The following is a 21,144-nucleotide window of genomic DNA, read 5'->3' as shown; positions in this document are numbered from 1 at the left end:
AATACAAATATGATTAGAAAATGAAATAAAGCAGAATATTCAGAAGTCTACCTTATAGCTATCCTGCTGAATATAACAGACCATTTGGTGGAAAAACTTATGCTTTCTTTGTCCTTCTCAGGACACTGCAAAGATAAATCATATTTTTACATTAACTGACTTTATATATTACTATGCTAGAAAAAAAGTTCCTTCAATTCTAAAAGCAAAAAGGTTTAAATAAAATACCTAACATAATTATTACAAACTAAATCATTTAGAAAGTTATTTTGATGACGATTGTTTTAAACAGAGATACACTTGGTTGACTTTATTTTTTTCTGCTTCTAAAATAATTCATAACAATCAGTACAACTCAAGACTAAAGAAATTTTGGATTTTTTAAAAAAGAATATTGTATATTTCTTTTTTTTTTAATTTATTTTTTTTAACATTTATTTATTTTTGAGACAGAGACAGACAGAGCATGAACGGGAGAGGGTCAGAGAGAGAGGGAGACACAGAATCTGAAACAGGCTCCAGGCTCTGAGCTGTCAGCACAGAGCCCGACGCGGGGCTCGAACTCACGGACCGTGAGATCGTGACCTGAGCCGAAGTCGGACGCTTAACCGACTGAGCCACCCAGGCGCCCCTGTATATTTCTCTTGACATATAGTAGGTATACACTAAATATCTTACTAGGCTTCCATAATGTTCTCTTTTCTGTTTCTTTCTTTTCTTTTTATGTTCCTTAATTTACATAAAGTTTGTCTTATTTTCATTCTTAACTTCTGAAGAAGAAAAATGTGAAGGTCCAAAGCTGTTCTTTGAGAGACTGCCTCTTAGTTTAATTTCCCACTAAAAATATCCCCTAGATTCCTGTTCAGCATGGTGGTTTATTTAGGTTTTGCAAATTATAAACTCTTGTGTTGGATTGCAAGCTCATATTATCACAAGAAATAGCTTGTGGTGTCTCTGTCAATGGGTACCATTTAACTTAGGATAATAAAATACAGTGTCCAGTATATTAATGACAGACTGCCTAAAGAGGACTCTATTGAGTATATGTCCACACATAAAATATAAGAGAGAAATTAAGGTGATTATCAAAAAATAAGAGGCAAAATTAAATCTCCACTCTTGTCTTTCTATAAATATATCTTCCACATACATGTACATAAAGATTATGCCAGAACTTATATTTGCATGATTAATGTCTAAAAATAATTAAAGAACTCATATTGGTATTACATGTGTAATTCTACATTGTAATTCTACTTCTCTTTCTTCCAGTATATAGTAGATGCAGTAATTTACTAAATTATTGTCTTTACAAATATTTAAATTATTATTTTTTATTTCTTAAAGTCCAATGATTCTAAAATAGTTCATAACATTCCTATATTGTCCCTGTATGCAAAGTAACAGAACAGTATATCTTACCCTGTGACCTTTGTCACCTGGCAGACCCGGAAGTCCATCAAATCCTCGATCACCCTGTAAAATAAACATCATCATCATCATCATCATCATATTCCAAATCTAATTCTATACTGTAATTTAATTGTGAAATATTCATTGATATCAAGAAACTCTGTTTTAAAATATAAAATTTTCAGAGGTGAACTGACATACAAGATCTGAATATACAAATGTGTGAGCTCCTGACCTTCGCCCCAGGTTCTCCGGGCATGCCTCTTCCTCCATCAGCACCCGGACGACCCTGATAATGCCAAGAAGATGACTAAGCAAAAAGGATTCCTACTGGCACAAAACAACAACAACAACAACAACAACAACAACAACAACAAACAAGATAACTGATGATTTCAGATGCCCTCAAAATACACAATAAAAACCAGTCATACCCTTTTTCCAGGTTTTCCCGTTGGACCAGGTGGACCTTGAACACCACGAGGGCCCTATATTAAAACATCATAATTTATTCATTTTATGGAATTTTTGATCAATAAACTGAATCACATTGAGAGAGATGGTTTTAGAAATGTATGTTCTCTTAGCTTTACCTTAATCACTTTAAAATAAAGAAAATTATTTCTTATGTAAAAGCTCAGATAAAGCAGAAGACAAAAGAATAATTTTTCTAAAAGGCTTCTTGCCACAAAAAAGAGTCATATTATTTTGTTAAATTTCTAGAGACAGCTGATTACATTTAAATAAAAGTAATAAAAAGTGATATTTTAACATTTAAAAAATTCCTCAACTACTCATTTTATTCTCAAAAACTTGAGTTTTTTTACATTTCCCTTGAAAACACTCTTAACTACCCATCTATTTTCTCTTTTCTTTCCAATCACTTTTCCTTCATCTTTCCCTTTATTTTTTGGAGATTCTCTCCTACGTATTTATTCTTTTATTTGACTTATCACATGGATTATAATTGCCATTTTTCATAATTGAATCTCCCATTAAATTGTTAACTGCTGTGGTGGTTTTAGATTACATCTGTCTTTTCTCCATTATACTCCTACAACTTAGCATAGTGACTGATACATTTTTCTCTCAATCACCTACAAAATGCTGCAGGATGATTTGGTGATCCCTAATGCAAATTATTGTCTGGAACCATGTCATTTCAGATCAAAGGTTAAATATTCTCAGTATGTTTCTTTCTTGGAGCAGTAGAATACAATGTTATGTCAACAAACAATGTCTTTTGTGGGGATTGATCTACATGTTTTTCAAAATAAAATTACACATTGGGGCGCCTGGGTGGCTCAGTCGGTTGAGCATCCGACTTCGGCTCAGGTCATGATCTCGCCATCTGTGAGTTCGAGCCCCGCGTCGGGCTCTGTGCTGACAGCTCAGAGCCTGGAGCCTGTTTCAGATTCTGTGTCTCCCTCTCTCTCTGCCCCTCCCCTGTTCATGCTCTGTCTCTCTCTGTCTCAAAAATAAATAAACGTTAAAAAAAATTTTTTTAAAAAAATAAAATTACACATTTAATAATAGATCAAATGTAGTTCTAGAGTAAACATTATATAGGCCTTTATATCCTTTTTAAAGTTAATTTAAACACTATGCATATGATGAGTGTGGTAGCAAATGTAACACACATTTGAAATTACAAATATTTTTTATCATCCTTGTAAAATGTTGGTTATAGAAATATGAAATTAAGGTTATCTAATAATTGGAGTTTAAAAGAATATACCTTTCTAAGAAAATTATTGTTGTGAAATGACTCTACCCTATATCTCAGCTGGAAAGCAAAGGGCAATACTAACAGGACAAATCTTAGTTTTTAATGAAAATGATCCTTCTTCACTTGATATTGTATCTCTCTGGACTTGAGTCAAGGAAAGCCACAAAAGCCACAAAAACTACTGCAAAATGTTTTCAGATTCAACTATTTTATAAAGGGGTAAATTTGATGAAAAATTTACAAATTTTGCAAAAGATTAAGCTCCCTAGACTTTCATATAGTGACACTTCAGTATTTTTATGCAATTCTCAGTTAAGTTCCAATGCTTTCCATACCCCTCTGGCAATATTAACCAAGCATGAAATAGAAGGCTGCCATGTTCTGAATGACCCAAATATCCTTCTCAATTTTCTTTGATTTTTTTCTAATTCCAAAACAAATTGTGGTGTAACCATATAAACGAATAACACTCAGCAACAAAAAAGAATGAACTATTGATGCACTTATCAACTGTGATGAATCTCAAAGGTACCATGGTAAATGAAAGAAGCCAGTCTTCAAAGGTTACATAATGCATGATTTCATTTGTACAGTATTCTTGAAAAGATAAAAGTGTAGTAATAAAGAAAAGATCAGTGACTGTCAGGTATTAAGGGTGGAGGAGGGAGATGTGATCATTAAGTGTTGGCTCCAAGAAATTATTTAGGTTATTGAGCCGTTCTCTCTCCTGATGATTATGGTAGTGGTTACAATGAATATACACTGGTGTTGAAATTCATTTTCACCTTGTAATATTTTAAAAATAAAATTAATTTTATTAAAAAAGATTTTTTTACATTTATTTATTTTTGAGAGACAGAGACAGAGTGCAAGCTGGGGAGGGGCAAAGAGAAGGAGACACAGAATCCAAAGCAGACTGCAGGCTCTGAGCTGTCAGCACAGAGCCCGACATGGGGCTTGGAACAGTGAGATCATGACCTGAGCTGAAGTCAGACATTCAACCGACTGAGCCACCCAGGTGTCCCCCAAAATAAAAGTAATTTTAAGGAAAAGAAAAATAATTAGTGGACGGCCACTTGAGAGTTCCTTCAGCGCAATCTGAATTTCTATTTATTGAGTATATCAAGAAATATTTTCATTTAGGGCACCTAGGTGACTCAATCAGTTAAGTGTCCTACTTCAGCTCAGGTCATGATCTCATGGTTCATGAGTTCAAGCTCAGCGTTGGGCTCTGTGCTAACAGCTCAGAGCCTGAAGCCTGCTTCAGATTCTGTTTCCTTCTCCCTCTGCCCCTCCCCTGCTCATGCTGTGTCTCTCTCTGTCTCTCCAAAATAAATAAACAAATGTAAAAAAAAAAAAAAAAAGTAGAAGTATTTTCATTTAAAAATAAATGTACTTGGGGGGCACCTGGGTGGCTCACTCAGTTAAGCATCTGACTTTGACTCAGGTCATGATCTCACAGCTCCTGATTTCAAGCCTCCTGCTGGGCTCTGTGCTGACAGCTCAGAGCCTGGAGTCTGCTTTGGATTCTGTGTCTCCCACTCTCTCTGCCCCTCCCCCGCTCGCATTCTCTCTCTCCTCCAAAAACAAATAAACATTTAAAAAATAAAGATAAAAATAAATGTATTTTTAAAATGTCACATTTTGTTTTTCTGTTTTCTAGAATGAGTATACTTCCTAATGTGCTTATATTGAATGTTTCTACTTATTATCATTAAAGGAAAGATAATACTTTTAACTTGGTATCATGTAATATAACCTAAGATCTGTTTTTGAAATTTCAGCTCAGATGTTTTCAATTCTCATAATTTCCTCAGTTCTACAAAAGGTTTGAAGTTAGCTTCTTTTAAGTATGTTAAATATTGTTTCTGAAAGTATATGCTAGGTTCACTTTCCACAGAAAATATCGTGGGTTTGAGACAGGGCCTCTAAGTAGTACAACTGCAGTAATTCTCTGCTCTGTACAATCTCAAGCCAGTTTAAGATTCTGAAGGCCTATTACTATCAAGCCTTTCCCATCCCAGCTTATTATCTTCTTTTAATATTGTTTAAATTAATCAAGTTATTGGCAGTCAACTGGCCACTAGGGATTTTTCAATTAAAGGAGGTGATGTGAACTTAAAAGTAATGTAAGTAATTTCTTTACTCATAAAACAGATGGCAGATACTTCAATTATCCTACTGGATAAAATGAAGTCAAAAATAAGATAAGTGAAATACATTAGTTTTTTTACCTGAGGACCTGGGTCACCACTCTCACCTTTGGCACCAGATGAACCAGGCCCCCCCTGCAGAGAAAAAGTAAGGATATAATAATTTAATTGAGCAATAATTCCCTAACCAATTTCATCCTAACATTTTCACATGAAATGGTTAAACACTGTTCCACATATATTTCATCAAATTAGTATAATTTTATTAATTAATACAATAAAATTTTAAGTCTTTTCATTGAAATACATCTTTTCTCAGATTTTGAATGTATTCAGTGTGAAAGCTGCATTTTAAGTCTCCATTTTACACATAATTACACAGAAGCCAATTTCATGAGAAATCACATTGAAATTTTCTTTAATGTGTGTACCATCAAGTACTTATGATAATACACAAGGCATTATTTATTATTAAGCTGTGATGCAGTACAGAGGCAACACATTTTTACTGAATCAGGTATGTGCTGAATCCATTTATACAGCCAGGACTTGGTGAAATGTTATTGCTTTTATACTCAGAAATTTCTCAGACACTGAATTCTATAGCAATAAAATGTCAAGAACAGATGCTACCACCATCATTATAATTGTCCTGAAATAACGTCAAAGCATTTTTTCCCAAAATGGTTTGTTTATTTCCCAGAAGAATAAGTCTTTATGACAAAAACTTCTTACAAATGTATACATAACTCAAAAAGTGCAACAAAAACCTAGCACATTAACTGGAAAAAATATAAAATCAATTTATAAAAGTGTTGTGGGTTTTAAAAATAAATACCAGACTGTCTATTCCCCTAAAAAGCTTTAGGACATTAAAATTAAACGTGGTGATAATAGTTACTTTGTACTGAAGAAGTATATTTTAGGTGTTTAAGAAGTTTCTGATTTATTTAAATCAATACATATTCAAATAATAGTGCATTGAATCATCATACAAAAAGATCAAAATTGTGCTTAGTCTGAAAATGTTAGCTATCTAGAGCCTCCTGGTGGCTCCAAAGTAAAATAACTATTAATCTGACTCCTAAAAAATACAAAAAAGTCAAATAACAGGAATATTCTAATCTTAAAAATTATAGAATAATAGCTTTCAAGTTCCTAATTAAGAATTCTTGCAACTAAGTTTTTTCAAGAGAAAACCTGGGATTCTATATTAAATCAGATTATGAATCAATGAGTTGAACACAATTATAGGATAGTCAATTTGTTTTTAATTAATTTATTGCATTATATTCTCTCTATATAAGGACTACCTACTCAACAAATTATAATTACTTTGTCTAAACACTCTAAAAATTATCATGCAATAATTGACAGTAACAGAATTCGAAAATAACCACAATATTTTCTATGTTTCTTGCATATTTATAAGCCTCCATTTGTCTAGAAAAGCAATTGAAAAAAACAATTGAATTAAGAATTTTTCATTGGAAGAATGCATATGTTTGTATCTTAATATAGTGATGTAGACTCTGTTTCTTTTTAAAAATTTTTTTTAAATGTTTTATTTTATTTTTGAGAGACAGAGAGAGACAGGATGAGTGGGGGAGGAGCAGAGAGAGAGAGAGAGAGACAGAATCTGAAGCAGGCTCCAGGGTCTGAGCTGTCAGCACAGATCTGGCCCAGCGTGGGACTTGAACTCGCAAGTGGTGAGATCATGACCTGAGCCGAAGTCGGATGACTAGCTGACTGAGCCACCCAAGCGCCCTGACTCTGTTTCTTTTATATAAAATACTTTAAGACTCTAGAATTTGACAGTCTCTAGTGATTTGATGCTTTGGAGCAAAGGATAATAGAGGAGAAAACTGAAAAGAAACAATATGATGTTTTTCTCTCAATACCTACCTTTAATATTTAAGGAAGCTAACACTTTCCACAACAAAGGCTTAGGTAGTAAAATTAATTAGTCTTGTATCCGATGTTTGACACTAAGAATGTGTACATGGTTGCCAATGTTTCCTTTCTGCCAACAAACTGGGAATGGCTGACCCTCAAAGGGGTGGTGAAAACAGGAACTGTTAATGAAAATGCTTTCACTGCTTCTGCTCATCACTGCCCTGACCCTCTACAGATCTGCTGAGCTTATGCTTGTCAGGATGATACATAGGAAAATTCCTTTGGAAAATGCAGTTTTAGAGATCCTTGACTGATATTTTTAAATTATGTAACATATGGCAGTATTTCCCAAACATGCTTGACTGTAAGAATCTGCCTGGTGCACTCATTAAAAATATAGTTTGTCACTTTGAACCCTGAACCTTTATCATCAGAATCTCAAGTTAAGGGCCCAGGAGCTTTTTTTTTTAAATAAAATATATAGATAATTCTTCTGCCGCAGATTTATAAAACATTTGCATACTGCTGACTTTCCTTAGTCGTAAATTTGAGTTATCACTAACAATGAAGTATTAACTTCATTTCTTCCTTTGTTAAGTAACATAGAATCTTCCATGTTTATTACTTTGCCAGAACATATGTTCTACATGAGCCCATATGATTGAGTGTATGCCCCTTCAAAATATATAAGATGTACAAATTTTAAGACTGAATTAAGATTACCATAGTTTATGTAAACTACATTAACAAACCTTTGAATAAAATACATGAAGAAAACTATTTATCACTCTAATAAGATCAGTAAAACAAACTAAATAATTAGAAGACTATTCACTTGATGTAAACTTGAATAAAATTATTTTGCTGTGTCTACTAAGTAAATCACATGTTAAGATTTTAATGTTCATAGTAATAATTTCTATAAATACCATTATTTCAATAAAACATACTGAAAGCATATAAAATCATATGAAAGAACAGGAGGAATAGCTCTTTATATAGAAAAATAAATATTTAAGAGAGAAATTATTTATTTAATTAATTGTAAGATCAATCAGAAGCAAGGTTTGACTCATGCAGTCTTCTTTTCCCTTAAGGAAAAACATGACTTGAAAAGAACCTTTGTGTTTTTTGTGAATTGCTACACTGCTCAACATTTGGTAAAAGTTTCAAAATATTTGAAGATTTTTTATATTAAAAACCACTTGGAAAATATTAGCTTGTTAGCAAGCTTGTATGGAAAAATAAAACACTCATTTTCCAAGAGTCTCCAGAAGACAAATTAATTTCTCTAATATCTGAAGTACTTTGTGGAATAGGGAAGGCAAACTGAAGTTTAAGCCAAGTATCCTGCTTGCTTCCCAAATTATGGAATAATTTAACTGACTTCAAATACTTTTTTCTTTTTTAATGAAAATTCTATTTAACATAAAATCAAGTCTCAATAATTTAATGTAAAACTGAATTTTAATAACTTGGAATGTTATGCAAATAAATTATAATTATACTTCAAAAATTAATAGACACGTGACTCAATTGTTTTTTTCACTGTATTTATTTGATTTGAAAATTCTTCATTGAAACTTTTTTTTATCAAAACTTACTGAGGACTAAATTGAAATAGACTTTAAAAAGAGGAACAAAATCAAGCATAGGTAGATATGCATATCCTATTTTTATCAGCTAGAAATATGAACAATGCTTGGCCAAAGTTGCACAAGGAAATACTACTATGTAAATTTAAACACACATTATCTTATTGAGTAACCTACCACAGGACCCGGTCTTCCAGTTAGACCCATTGGGCCAGGTGGACCTCTCAGAGCAATCTAGAAAATAAAGTATATCAAACTCAGGGACGCCCTTTTTGGACAAGAATAGTAAACCACAATATTCATTTGCACAAGCTACCTGTAAGTAACAGGTAATAAACAAAGGTATATTAGCTACATGCTAGAAAGAGTGCCTGATAACTGAAGAATTACAAGCTTCTAGAATGACAAATGATCTAGCAGATTTGCTCTCAACTGTTATAGCTTGTATACAATCTTGTACCATATACTATTATGATTTATTCAATAATAAAGTTAAAATAGATTTCAGTACAAGAAATCTAATATTCTGTAATTTTTCTACTCTGAAGCATACTTCACAATAACATATAGACTTCTCTTAAACATGTTGGCACAATTATCATCGAAAATCCTTTTAGAGATGAACAATTTGAGGTGCTTGAAATAAAAAGTTTCTAGCAATATTTAGGAAAAACTATTGACAATTAAAGCCAGATAGCAAGCAAAATTGATCAGAAAATATGCTCATACACTTCTTTTTAACAAATCTCAAATTTAACATTACAAGAAAAACACATTCATTTTGTATAATCATAGGCATGATAGATTGATCACATGCACTATTGATACTGAATATTAGAAATGTGAAATTAGCATATTTGAAAAGCTGGAACAAGTGGAGTACAAAGGATAAATATTTAATAGATGTTAAATTAGTATGGTGAGCTATTTTTGAATATTAGTGATTCCAAAAGATGAATATTTAGATTATCAAAACAGATATCAAAAATAATACTGTAATAGAAACAATATGTAAAATCATATTAGAAAAGTGCACAAGATAAAAACATTAGGATCTCCAAGGTTCCACTACTGACTCACCATGAGATTTTTGACAATATACTTCTTAATCCTTGAGATTAAATATCTGAAAAATGGGAATTATAATGCTTGCTACCTATTTACAAGTAGGATAAAAGGACTAATAAAAGGAGGAATTTAATGGCCTCATAAAACATTTAAGCTCAAATAATTACCTTAAGTTTGTTGAAAGTAATATAAATTATAAGATGAATTGTAGGAATCATTAGCAAATTATTTTAAATATTTTTAGGGATGTGTTATGCCAAGGTCAAAAAACACTTAAAGTTTTCTGTCTTTATACAGGATATAATCAAATAATGGAATCTTTGCAGATTAATAGATTTAGTAAATATATAAATAAATATGAGAGTGAATTGCAACCTTCACTTATGTTTTCAGATATTTTATACACATACACAATAAAACTATATGTGTATAAAATACACAAATGATAAATTTTATATATTCATAAACTTATACAAAGTTATCACAGAAATGATTTATAGCACTTAGAAAGTGGGTAATTGTATCCATACCAAATGTGAGCCATTTATTTCCTTTTTCCTTAAAAAAACCAAAACCCCTACTACAAATAAAAGTATTATATGACTTTCAACTCTTTCCTTGTCCATTATTTAAATTTCCTTATGTATAAGACATGTATAAGATAAGATTTCCTCATGTATAAAATCTGTATAAGATAGAGACAGTGGAAGCTTTCAGCTAATGAAGGATCTATAAACTAAATGGATTTTGCAAAAACACTATAGATTATAACAATTAGAACTTAAATACATATTTGAAGGATTCTTTCCTATATGATAATGCTTAAAAAACTTAATTTGCTGGCTTGTTCAGGATATCCTGAATAATTTAGGAGATTAGGAGGAAAAAATTATTTCAAACCTTCTTCTCTTACTTTTTTTTAATCATCAAATTCTGTCTTAGCAGAGAAAAACTGTATGTGAAAAAGTGCTAGGTATAAATCCATCAGTACTCTGAAAAAATTTTAGAAAAATGTGTGTTATTGTTTGTGTGTTATTGCCAGAATTATATATGGCAATGCTGCCAGGGTCAATCATTTAATTTTAGTATTCAATTAAAGAAAATATTCCCACTGGAAAAATAGATATAATCTTAGCAATTTTTATAGCTAAAATTCAATGCACTTTTCAGAAGTGTTTTGTTTATAATAGTAGCATCCTCCAGGTGCAGACACACACACACACACACACACACACACACACACACACACACACAAGCATGCACACATGTGCATACACACACAATCTGACATATATCAGTTTATAGGAATACATGTTTATTCCTTCTTACCCGAGCCTGCTGAAGAATCGCCTGTGCCTGAGCTTCCTGAGCAGAGATGGTTGGTCCTTTGGAACCATCGCCACCATAACGAAACTAAGAAAATAAAGAAGCTCAAAATTAGCCATTTTCAAATAGGTGCCTTAATTACTATATAAAAAACTGCTTACTGAAAATGGTGTGGTTTTATAAAAGTACAAGATAACTTTATTATGAATCAAGATACCTAGATTTTTTGGGGGATTCTCCTGCCCATATCACAAGTTCCCTAGACCATGTTTTACCATTTATAGAAAAGAGACTTCCAATTTTCATTCATTCACTCATTCATTCATTTTAATGTTTATTTATTTTTGAGAAAGAGAGAGACACAGAGTGTGTGCGGGGGAGGGGCAGAGAAAGAGGGAGACACAGAATCTGAAGCAGGCTCCAGGCTCTGAGTTGTCAGCACAGAGCCTGATGCGGGGGGTCGAACACACCAACCCTGAGATCATGACCTGAGCCAAAGTCGATGCTTAACTGACTGAACCACCCAGGTGCCCCAAGACTTCCAATTTTATATTCCATAATCTTTGAAAAAATCTGAAATAAGTCACCATATATTTTACCTGCACAAATGCTACCCATTTCTATTCACTCATTTGTAAAAAGTCCAAGTGTGTTCAGTTCATTGGTGTTTATAGATCAATTGTTATTTTGTTGAGCAAAACTTCTAGAATCTGTATGAACACGGAGGAAATCTTCCTTGAGATATACTCATTTGTTTACTGTTTCTCAAATAATTATAATAAGAAACTCACCCTCCCTGTATCCTTCCATAAAATTCTAAAATTCTAAAGCTTTCTTAAATTTAATTCCAAATGCAGCATGAGTCAATTTCTTACTCTACATGATTATTACTTGAAATTTTATTACATTTAAACAAATAAATCACACTTTTCCCCCCAGAGAACAAGGTCAATTTTAAAAAGCAATCTTATGGTCAAACAATTTTTGAGCAATGAATAATGACCCTACAGATATATCTTCTCTTAAAAGTATCAACTATTGTATCTATGGTGATAAATAGCATATTAATATTATGTTAAGTATCACATGAAATGTATGTTAATCATACGACTCAGGATAAAGCACATGACTGGAAATACGAAGAGCAACCTGTAAGCTTTGTTGTCAAAGTCTAATCAAACAGTGAAGGGCGCCTGGGTGGCTCAGTTGGTTAAGCATCTGACAGCCTCAGGTCATGATCTCACAGTTCATGAGTTCGAGTCCCACATTGACTTAGCTGGAGCCCCACTTCTGGTGAGCTTAAGCCCCGTACTTCTCTTTCTCTTCCTCTCTATCTCTCTCTCACTCTTTCTCTGCCCCTCATGGGATTTTCTTTCTCCCTCTCTCTCTGCCCCTCACTCACTTGAGCCCTCTCTGTCTCAAAAAAAAAAAAAAAAAAAAAAAAAAAAAAGCCTAATGAAATAATGAAACCTTTGCTCTAACACAGAGATTGATGTTTACTAGAATTTTGTTTTAATAAAATTTTCTAGAATTTCTAAAGGCTGCATGATTTCAAATATCTCTACCACATACAATGGTTTTTAGTTAATTGCTCTGTAATACAGTTCAACAATGTTTTTCAGCAATAAGATGATGAAATGTTAAATCATCTTTACAGCATTAAAAAAAGAAAACATACCGGTAACATTAACATGGTCCCAGGAGGACCAGGTAGACCATCAGCCCCTGGTAAGCCAGGACGTCCTGGGGGGCCCTAGGAAAGTAAATCAGCAAAATTAATAAATAAATTAAAACAAATTTATTAGAAACAGAATAACCTTTAATAACATTAGTCTACATTAACTAATTTGCATTTGTCCCTCCTTTGTTGGTTAATCTCCTTTTAGTAAGTATACCTAGAAAGGGTTGTTTTTCATTTCCCTACTTTCACAGGATTTTAATCATGCACGAAGTTATTGGCTATTCAAGGATGGAGGAAAAAAAGGGAAGGGGTTTTACAAGAAGAGTTTGTACAGACTTAACACAAATGGCCTATTCCACCATGTTATCCATGACATGCTCTTCAAATTAGAATTCAGGCTTATTAACTCAGTTTATCAGAACCCAACTAAATAGTCATCACAGTTTGTGGAAAACGGGTTTCAATTCAGATTAAATAACTGAATCTAATGTAACAGGTTTATCTCAGCATTGCAATTTATTGAAAATAAAAGTTTTCTTATTAATTATAACATAGATAAGTGCACATTCTTTATCCTCACTTCTAAAATTATAGTTAGAAAATTTAACCAAAATGTTGCACATTGAGTTCACAGGCTTCCTCCTCTCTCATGAGAAAGATAACATGCTTAACTTGTGAAATATATTTTAATGATTTTGATTTATGTTATATTCTTTTGTTATAAAGAGTCCCTTCACTTACCCTCTCTCCAGGGTCACCAGGGGGTCCAGTGGGGCCTTGTAGACCTGGGGGACCCATAAGACCCTATAGAGAAACAAACCATGATCTGAGTCAGATTCCTGATCTCATTATCATTCAGGCAAATTCATCCTACCAAAATCCAAGAAAAGCTCATTTTATATTTCATAAATATACACTGGTCTTCCAATCAATTTCCCTATTTATCTTCCTATAAAAAGACAATACATAGGAACCACTCTGTAGCTAGCTTAACTCTTCCTCTATGAAGCTGCTCTCAGGGTACAGGTAAATATTCCAAGGAAATACAAGAAAGGAGAACACACCAATACAAAGTCACTGAAGTAGAAGTTGGTTCCCAGTTCTTAATGAACAAATGGTACATTCAGACAATTAGACCTCAAAAATGTGATAACAAAGTTGAAATGTAGAAATCATTTAGCCTGGAGGCATTTTTACATTTTCTGGATAAAAAGTATTTAAAGGTATCAGTATAACATATTCATTTCAGATGACAAGAATTTAATTCCACAAAAGATAGAGATTTCTGTCAGATCAGTACAACTATCTGAGAATAAAGACACACTGAGCAACATGAGCCTTCCTAGGAAGTGACAATGGAAGCTGATAATCACTCCATTTGGAAGTACAGATAAGGCTGCTACTGTCTACTTAGAATTCTCAACTCCATCTATTGAGATATATCTTTACCTCTTTAATGGAAACAAGAATTTTTTTTCACTATCATAACTTTCAGATAGAAAGTTGAAAATGAGGTTAGAGGATGCAGAGATATTGAAGCCCCCTCCAAAAGAAATTAAACAAAATTTAATTCCACTGCTCTCAAAAGAATAACATTTGGATAGCCAAATCAGAAAGCAATTTAAGGCCATCAGGCCCTCTGAAAAAAATGTTTGCCTCTATAATTCAATACTCAAATTAGTATAAAATATATAAATTCAATAATGTAATAGAAATGTTATATCTGATTATTTAAAAAATCAAGATGAAAATAATCTCAACACATTTACATACCGCAGGTCCTGCAGGCCCTGGTGGTCCTTCAATAAGCATACCCTATAATAAAACAAGATAGAGATTCATTTCTAGGGAAATGTAACCTGTAACCTCTCGTCTAAGCAGCTCTAACAAAGTACATCATTGCATTTTAAAAAGTAAATTCTCTATTTCTACCATATAAAATCAATTATAAACAGTTTTCTATGGGGAAGGGAGGGAATTTAAAATGATAGGAAACATAGCCCTTGTCCTCAGAGAATCTGTGAACTAATTAGAAAAGGAATAAATATTCAGAAAAGTAATACTAAAAGGAAAATATGCTAAGTTCTCCCTAGAAGGACAAAACAAAGACGTTTGACCAAGTTCTCCCTGGCACCCAGAATAATGCCTGACACAAAGCCAGGATTTAATAACTATTTACAGTTTGAATCAAAGTATGGAAGTTAGGTGGCATCTAAGCACTTTCATTCAGGGAAAAGGGAAAAAAGTCCAAGCAAAAGAATCGGGCATAAACATGAGATAAGCTCCTAAATAGATAAGAGAATAGAGTACTATCTCAGGATAAAAAAACTCATTCCACAATGTTTATGATTCTACTTCCAGAAATTATTTTATCACTTAAAAACATGATTGTAATTTTTTGTAATAAGGGCAAATTCATTCTGAAAAATATCTGAAAATTCTTTGATGAATATATGGCATGATTTATCAGATTTTGGAGTAATACAGTAGATAGCCACTAATCTCCTTAGAGCCATATCTTTTTAACCTATAACTTTCCTTCTACCCAGTTTTTCAATGTGTATGTCCTTGCAATTTCTGAAATGGATTTTCATGATCTTGAGGCAAACAGTTAAGCATATTTTCTTTACTTCTAATGTAACAGTTTTCCTGAGTTGCTGATTAGGGACAACAATAGTAAAATTGCTTTCCAGTAGGATTGCTTTTTACCAATATCTTGAGTAGTGAGAACATTAATATGAATTTTAAAATCACTTTTGGAGTGAATTACACATTTTCTTCAATGGAAGAACGGGAAGTGGATTTTAAAAAGAATATTTTCATATTGTTACATGATGTTATCTGGATATGAAACAAGTATCTACGTCAAATAATATATTTCTGATAATGCGAAGTTAAAGAAATTGAAGGAAGTTAGAAAAGCTAATGTCTAGTTATATCTCAACCACCAACATTTGAACCTCAGCAAAGTTATTTAAACTCTCTAGGTCTCAGGTTCCTTCGTTGAGTAAAATGAGAGAATTAGACTAGACAATTTCAGTTACTTTCAAATTCCAAAATTCATGTATCTATATTTTTTGGCTGATTGAAGTGTTACTTGCCAGAAATGACCTCACTAACACTTCTTTGTGGCAAATTTTAAATATTTGGACATCAGAGTTTTTATAATATATATGCTATATATTATAAACATATATAATATATGTAATAATTTATATACTAATTTATATAAACATATAATAACTTAAGATGATGATGGCTCATAATATGAATTAAATCATTGTTACCAACCTTTACAATGTATTCACAACAGTACTTACAGGTTCAACTACTGCTGGTTCTCCTTTCTGTCCTTTCTCTCCATATGCACCGTGGCCATTTATCTGTTGAGTGAAAAATTCAAGCAGCCTGTCTTTAAGTAAATAAGACCACTTAAGGTTTTTTGGGGTTTTTTTTTTAAGAAAATTTAATCATCTAAGTGCATTTAAAAACAACCTATTAAAACGTGTTTTAAAAATAGAAACCTATTAAAAGTTTTGATACTGAAAATATAAAAAGGAAAGCATGATAAACATTAATACAAATCTTGAATGAGATTAAACAATTGTTTCTTAAAGACATATTATAGAAAGTTAAAGACATCTGTAGACCTCAATTATCATTCCAAGGCACTAAGCAGCAAGTATCATCAAAATGAATTTAACAAAATAAAGGTGGGGGGTAAGGGGTGGAAGAAATGGGTGAAGGGGGTCAAAGGTAAAAACAAAAAATAATAATAAATATGGTACCTCTACTGAACATCACCAGAAAATATTTTTAAAAATTAAAAAATAAAAGAGTCTAAAATTCAGAAATTAGACTTACTATCCCAAATAATAATGACTATTTTAATCTTATCAATGATAATACAATTCGGATACAATTCTATTCACGATTATACTTTCAAATGAAGACTCTGGTAGTGGAGGCAGAGATACAACTGCTGTAGATTCCCATGTGGAAGAATCTATCAAGGTGTCCTAGTAGTGATAAATATCCAAAATCTACATAAAAACACAACTTGTATCTTAAACCTGAAAAGACATCAAGATAAATGTGAAAATACTCCAAAAATAAGACATACAATGACACAGAGCGTAATACTGACTTACGCTTGTTTCTGTGATATCTGTTTCTGCTGGAACACCTGGACCAAATTCTTCATTAGTGGGGCTTGTTGGTTTATCTTCATATTCTTTATATTCATAAAAATCATATTCGCCTAAATCTCCATCTACCAGGAGGTCAGAGTCCCTGCCGTCTATTCCTTTGTTTTCATATAGTGTATCCTCGGAATTTTTCCTCTGGGAATCATAATCCTCTCCAGTTAGATATTCTTCAGTAAATACTTCTTCAACTGGATTTGGCTATTAATTTAAGTTGCAAAGAGTTGAAGAACATGAAGTTTACTGTTAGTAAAGCAAGGTAAGCATTTGCAATTACAGTTTGATGGAATGTGACGAGAAGCAATTTAAAAGCTACTCAAGCAAGCCTGAAGGCTGAAAAAGATAGCCTTTCAGTATCATTGAAAGCAATATTTTTGTACGTTGGTATGTACAAGGAAATATTGCTTTCAAAGTACTTTTCCCAATAAACTGCAAATATTCACATGGACTCAACATGTGTATTTGCTTGCTCCATTAAAAAAAAATTGTTAGTCAATTTTATATTTACTTCATGGTTTAAGATTTGAATAATGAAATATGCACAGTTAAAACTTTGCTTAATTTTCAAATCTCACAGATCATCATTAGGAAATATAACTACTACCAGAAAAACCATGTAAATTTGACTCTCAATCAAAAAAATAAAATATCAATGTCAATATTGAGCCTTGTCATAGCAATTTTTAGAGTATATAGTATATAAGGAAGTATTATATCACCAAAAAGTTCTTTAAAGCAAATAAAATATAACTTATAGTCCTCAAAATTCAAGAAATGAAATAGAATATATCACTGCACAATCTCATAAAGGGTAGAGAATAAATATGCACTTACAAGGGAATTTTATATCAATAAAACTCCCTCAGAGACAGAAAAATAGACCTAGTATAATTATCTTTTTCACATAAGTAATTCTTTATTAATAGCATAAATCTGAATCATATTTATTATGCAATTTTTAGCCATATAATGATCTTGATGAGGTTCAAATGAAATAATTTATCTTGCTACTTTTTGGATTTTTTAAGTTACTTGATTTCCAAGACATAGTGAATCTAGATGACAAAATAGCATTGAATAAATAAGTAGTAGTACACAAAATCATGTGAATAAAAATGCAGATAAATGGTTAATTTAGCAATTGTTAACCAAAATAAAATATTTAGTAACCATAATATTTTTGTATTCTTAGCCAAAGAGGATACACTATCTATAGAGAATGCGTGTTATCCAAAAACTGAATATTGCTATGTTCATAGCTCTGAACTAAAAAGCTAGTTAAATTTGGTTAGATAAATAGGCATCTTGAATCAAGATATCCATTTCTGAAAAACGATAAATTTGTACCAGATGAAACTTAAAATCTGTTCTCCCCCTAAAATGTTATTTTTCTGAAGTATGTGTTTGTATGTCATGCACTACTGGGTTTATTTGCTTCACTGACACAAATGTTATATAAATCTTCTCACAGCTAAATTATTCGGGTATTCTTCATACCCAGTATGACAGGTGTTCACAAATTTAAACTGAATTGTACACTCATTTTTTCATGATACAAATATATCATAATATGAAATATTATGAATGTACGCACAATATGAATACATTATGAATAATATTTTTAATAATACGAGTAATAATATAAATATATTATGGATAATATGAATATTATGAATGTATGGATAATATGAAATAATATATGCATAATATGAAGATTGTTACCTTTACACCTGTATGTGCTTAAACATTTTCATAGAAAAGAATGAAAAGGTTAAGACACATTATTTTAATAGTGTGTTTAATAATAACTAACATCATTCTCCTAACAAGTATGAAAATGTACATAGCTATTAAAATCCACTAAGATTAAATTTTCTCAAGAAGTTTGCTGTCGGGGTACCTGGGTGGCTTAGTCAGGTAAGCATCCAACTCTGGATTTCAGCTCGGGTCATGATCTCACGGTTTGTGAAATCGAGCCCCGCATCTTGCTCTGTGCCGACAGTGTAGAGCCTACTTGGGATTCTCTCTCTCCCTCTCTCTCTCTCTGTCCATTCATTCCCTGTTTGTGCTCTCTCTCTCTCTCTCTCTCAAAATAAATAAATACACTTAAAAAAATAAATACTGTTAAAAAAAGAAGTTCTCTGTCATAAAAATGCATGATTATTGGTCAGATGAAATAAATTCTAATTGTATCATTTCATGATACAATTTTCTCTTTAGAGGAGTCTCCTCCTCACAGAAAAATCATGTTGTGAATACCCTTCATCACAACATGTTGAGAAGCTTGCTCAATCCCAAGAGCAATGAAGAGAATGATAGCAGCCAATCCAGTTTTATCAGTTTGTGTCTGCATGAAGCAAAGAGTCATGTAAACCTGAATGGACTAATTTAGTAACAGTGAGCCAATGCTATTGTTTCTCTTACCTCAATAAAGGAATAAAAAGATGGAACTTCTCGCAAGTTATATTCTTCCAGAGTGAAGTATATTTAGAAATATTACACGCTTAAAAAATCTGGGCTATGATTTAATAGTGTCAATGAGCTTACCTCATTTGTTCCAGATACATGCCTAGGAGCTTCTGTCTGGTAACTTTCCTCTGTTCCATAGTTGTATTCTTGAAAATCATCAACAATATTTGCCTAGTGGTAAATTCAAAAGAAAAACAATTCTAAGAATGTAAAGTAATACCCAATTTAGGAAAAACATGATTTAACTGGGTTATCGTATTAGCCAAATGAGGATTTATCTAGTTGGGTTAGGACAATGACTCATCATCAGAGATCTTCCAGCTTATCTAGGAGAGATCTTGATTGCTTTTTCTTTGCTACCTTTACCCCTAGTTTGGCTTTTGCTGTTGCTTGATAACTTTTCTTCTTCTTGGATGCAAATTTTTCAGATTTAGGGGGTGTAAACTTTTTGGACTTTTCCTTTGAGTTAGTGGCCACTGTCCTCGTCTTCTTTTTGAAATTGGATTTCTTTTTCTGTAAAACGTGGTGAAAGATGGAATGGAAAACATAAATACAGTGAAAAGGGAAATGCAGGGCATGGATGAAAGGAAGGACAAGCAAAGCAAAATGAGTATCATTCTTTCGGGGCAGCTACTGTCAAATAAGAATCACAGTTATTGGGTCACAGAAATCAGGTGGATGAAAGGCTTACAATGAGTTTGAGGAACAGCGGACATAAGAAACCACGGAATGACAAACACTAGGACACCATATACACAGGTGCTACTTTGTTTTTACCTCAGTTTGTGCTATTGTCTCCTCAGCTACAGTGGGTGTCTCTGTTACAAATTCAGCCTCTTTATACTCTGGTTCCCCATACTCATAGTCATATTCCAGAATATCCTCAGGTGCATACTACCTCGCAAAGGAAAAAATATCAGGCGATTTTGTTAGTTGCAGGTAATACTAATAACAAAGTGGTAATCATCTTAACTTTTACGTAGGGTAAAGGTTAAGAGGCAAGTATTTAAATGTTATTTTATATTACAAGAAGTATTATACTGTCAGTGTACAGAGTATAATAACATAAGAGCAACAAAGCCGATTTTCTAAGTGGAACAGTGGTTAGGATTGTGAGGAAACTAAAAATTGTGAATATTAATCCAAACTTAATTAATATTCAAAATTTGTAGCCAATGACTTATTTTGAACACAGCAGTTATATACTTGGTCACAGTTGTTAAATGTTCTTGTTAATTTTTATTTGTAAAAATTGTTACACAAGGCTCCTCTAAAAGACTTTTAGTGTATTTCCAATGGGTACTTTTTTTCATTAAACTACATGCTTAAAATATTAAATATGGAGAATAGTCTTTCCAAGTATGAGAGGATATTTAAATTGGAAATCAGAGAGTGGAGAGGAGGAAAAGGAAATGCAAGGAACATAAGGTAAGTCTAAACCGAACACTAGAATAATGAAAAATAAAATCTAAAATTTGTTCAGAAATCTCTAATTTGCCATAGACTTAAGATCAAAATGAGCACAGAATACTAGCAACACATTAAAAGATTCAAAGTAAGATCTGTTTCTAACATATTATTCACTTTTTAGAAATCCTGCTTTTTTTCC

The 21,144-nt window shown here is 32.3% G+C and overlaps 1 protein-coding gene across 2 annotated transcripts in view; it reads right to left on the bottom strand.

The window, feature by feature from the left end:
* COL11A1 (collagen type XI alpha 1 chain) overlaps positions 1-21,144 on the bottom strand; it is a 218,620-nt gene that overhangs the window by 113,262 nt on the left and 84,214 nt on the right. The window contains exons 6-19 of one of the 2 annotated variants that reach the window (XM_049616699.1): positions 20,313-20,429; positions 19,896-20,048; positions 19,614-19,706; positions 17,013-17,267; positions 16,182-16,244; positions 14,635-14,676; positions 13,603-13,665; positions 12,859-12,933; positions 11,184-11,267; positions 8,964-9,020; positions 5,377-5,430; positions 1,848-1,901; positions 1,649-1,702; positions 1,423-1,476 (exon numbers count right to left, since the gene is read on the bottom strand). In XM_049616699.1, coding sequence (XP_049472656.1) covers positions 1,423-1,476; positions 1,649-1,702; positions 1,848-1,901; positions 5,377-5,430; positions 8,964-9,020; positions 11,184-11,267; positions 12,859-12,933; positions 13,603-13,665; positions 14,635-14,676; positions 16,182-16,244; positions 17,013-17,267; positions 19,614-19,706; positions 19,896-20,048; positions 20,313-20,429 — 1,218 coding nt within the window. The remainder of the gene's footprint in view (positions 1-1,422; positions 1,477-1,648; positions 1,703-1,847; positions 1,902-5,376; positions 5,431-8,963; positions 9,021-11,183; positions 11,268-12,858; positions 12,934-13,602; positions 13,666-14,634; positions 14,677-16,181; positions 16,245-17,012; positions 17,268-19,613; positions 19,707-19,895; positions 20,049-20,312; positions 20,430-21,144) is intronic. The other variant, XM_049616700.1, reaches the window with a different exon arrangement.

This window comes from Panthera uncia (genome assembly GCF_023721935.1).
Source record: "Panthera uncia isolate 11264 chromosome C1 unlocalized genomic scaffold, Puncia_PCG_1.0 HiC_scaffold_4, whole genome shotgun sequence".
Lineage (NCBI taxonomy): Eukaryota > Metazoa > Chordata > Mammalia > Carnivora > Felidae > Panthera > Panthera uncia.
The sequence above is the reverse complement of the archived record's forward strand: the minus strand, read 5'-3'. Positions and strand labels throughout refer to the sequence as shown.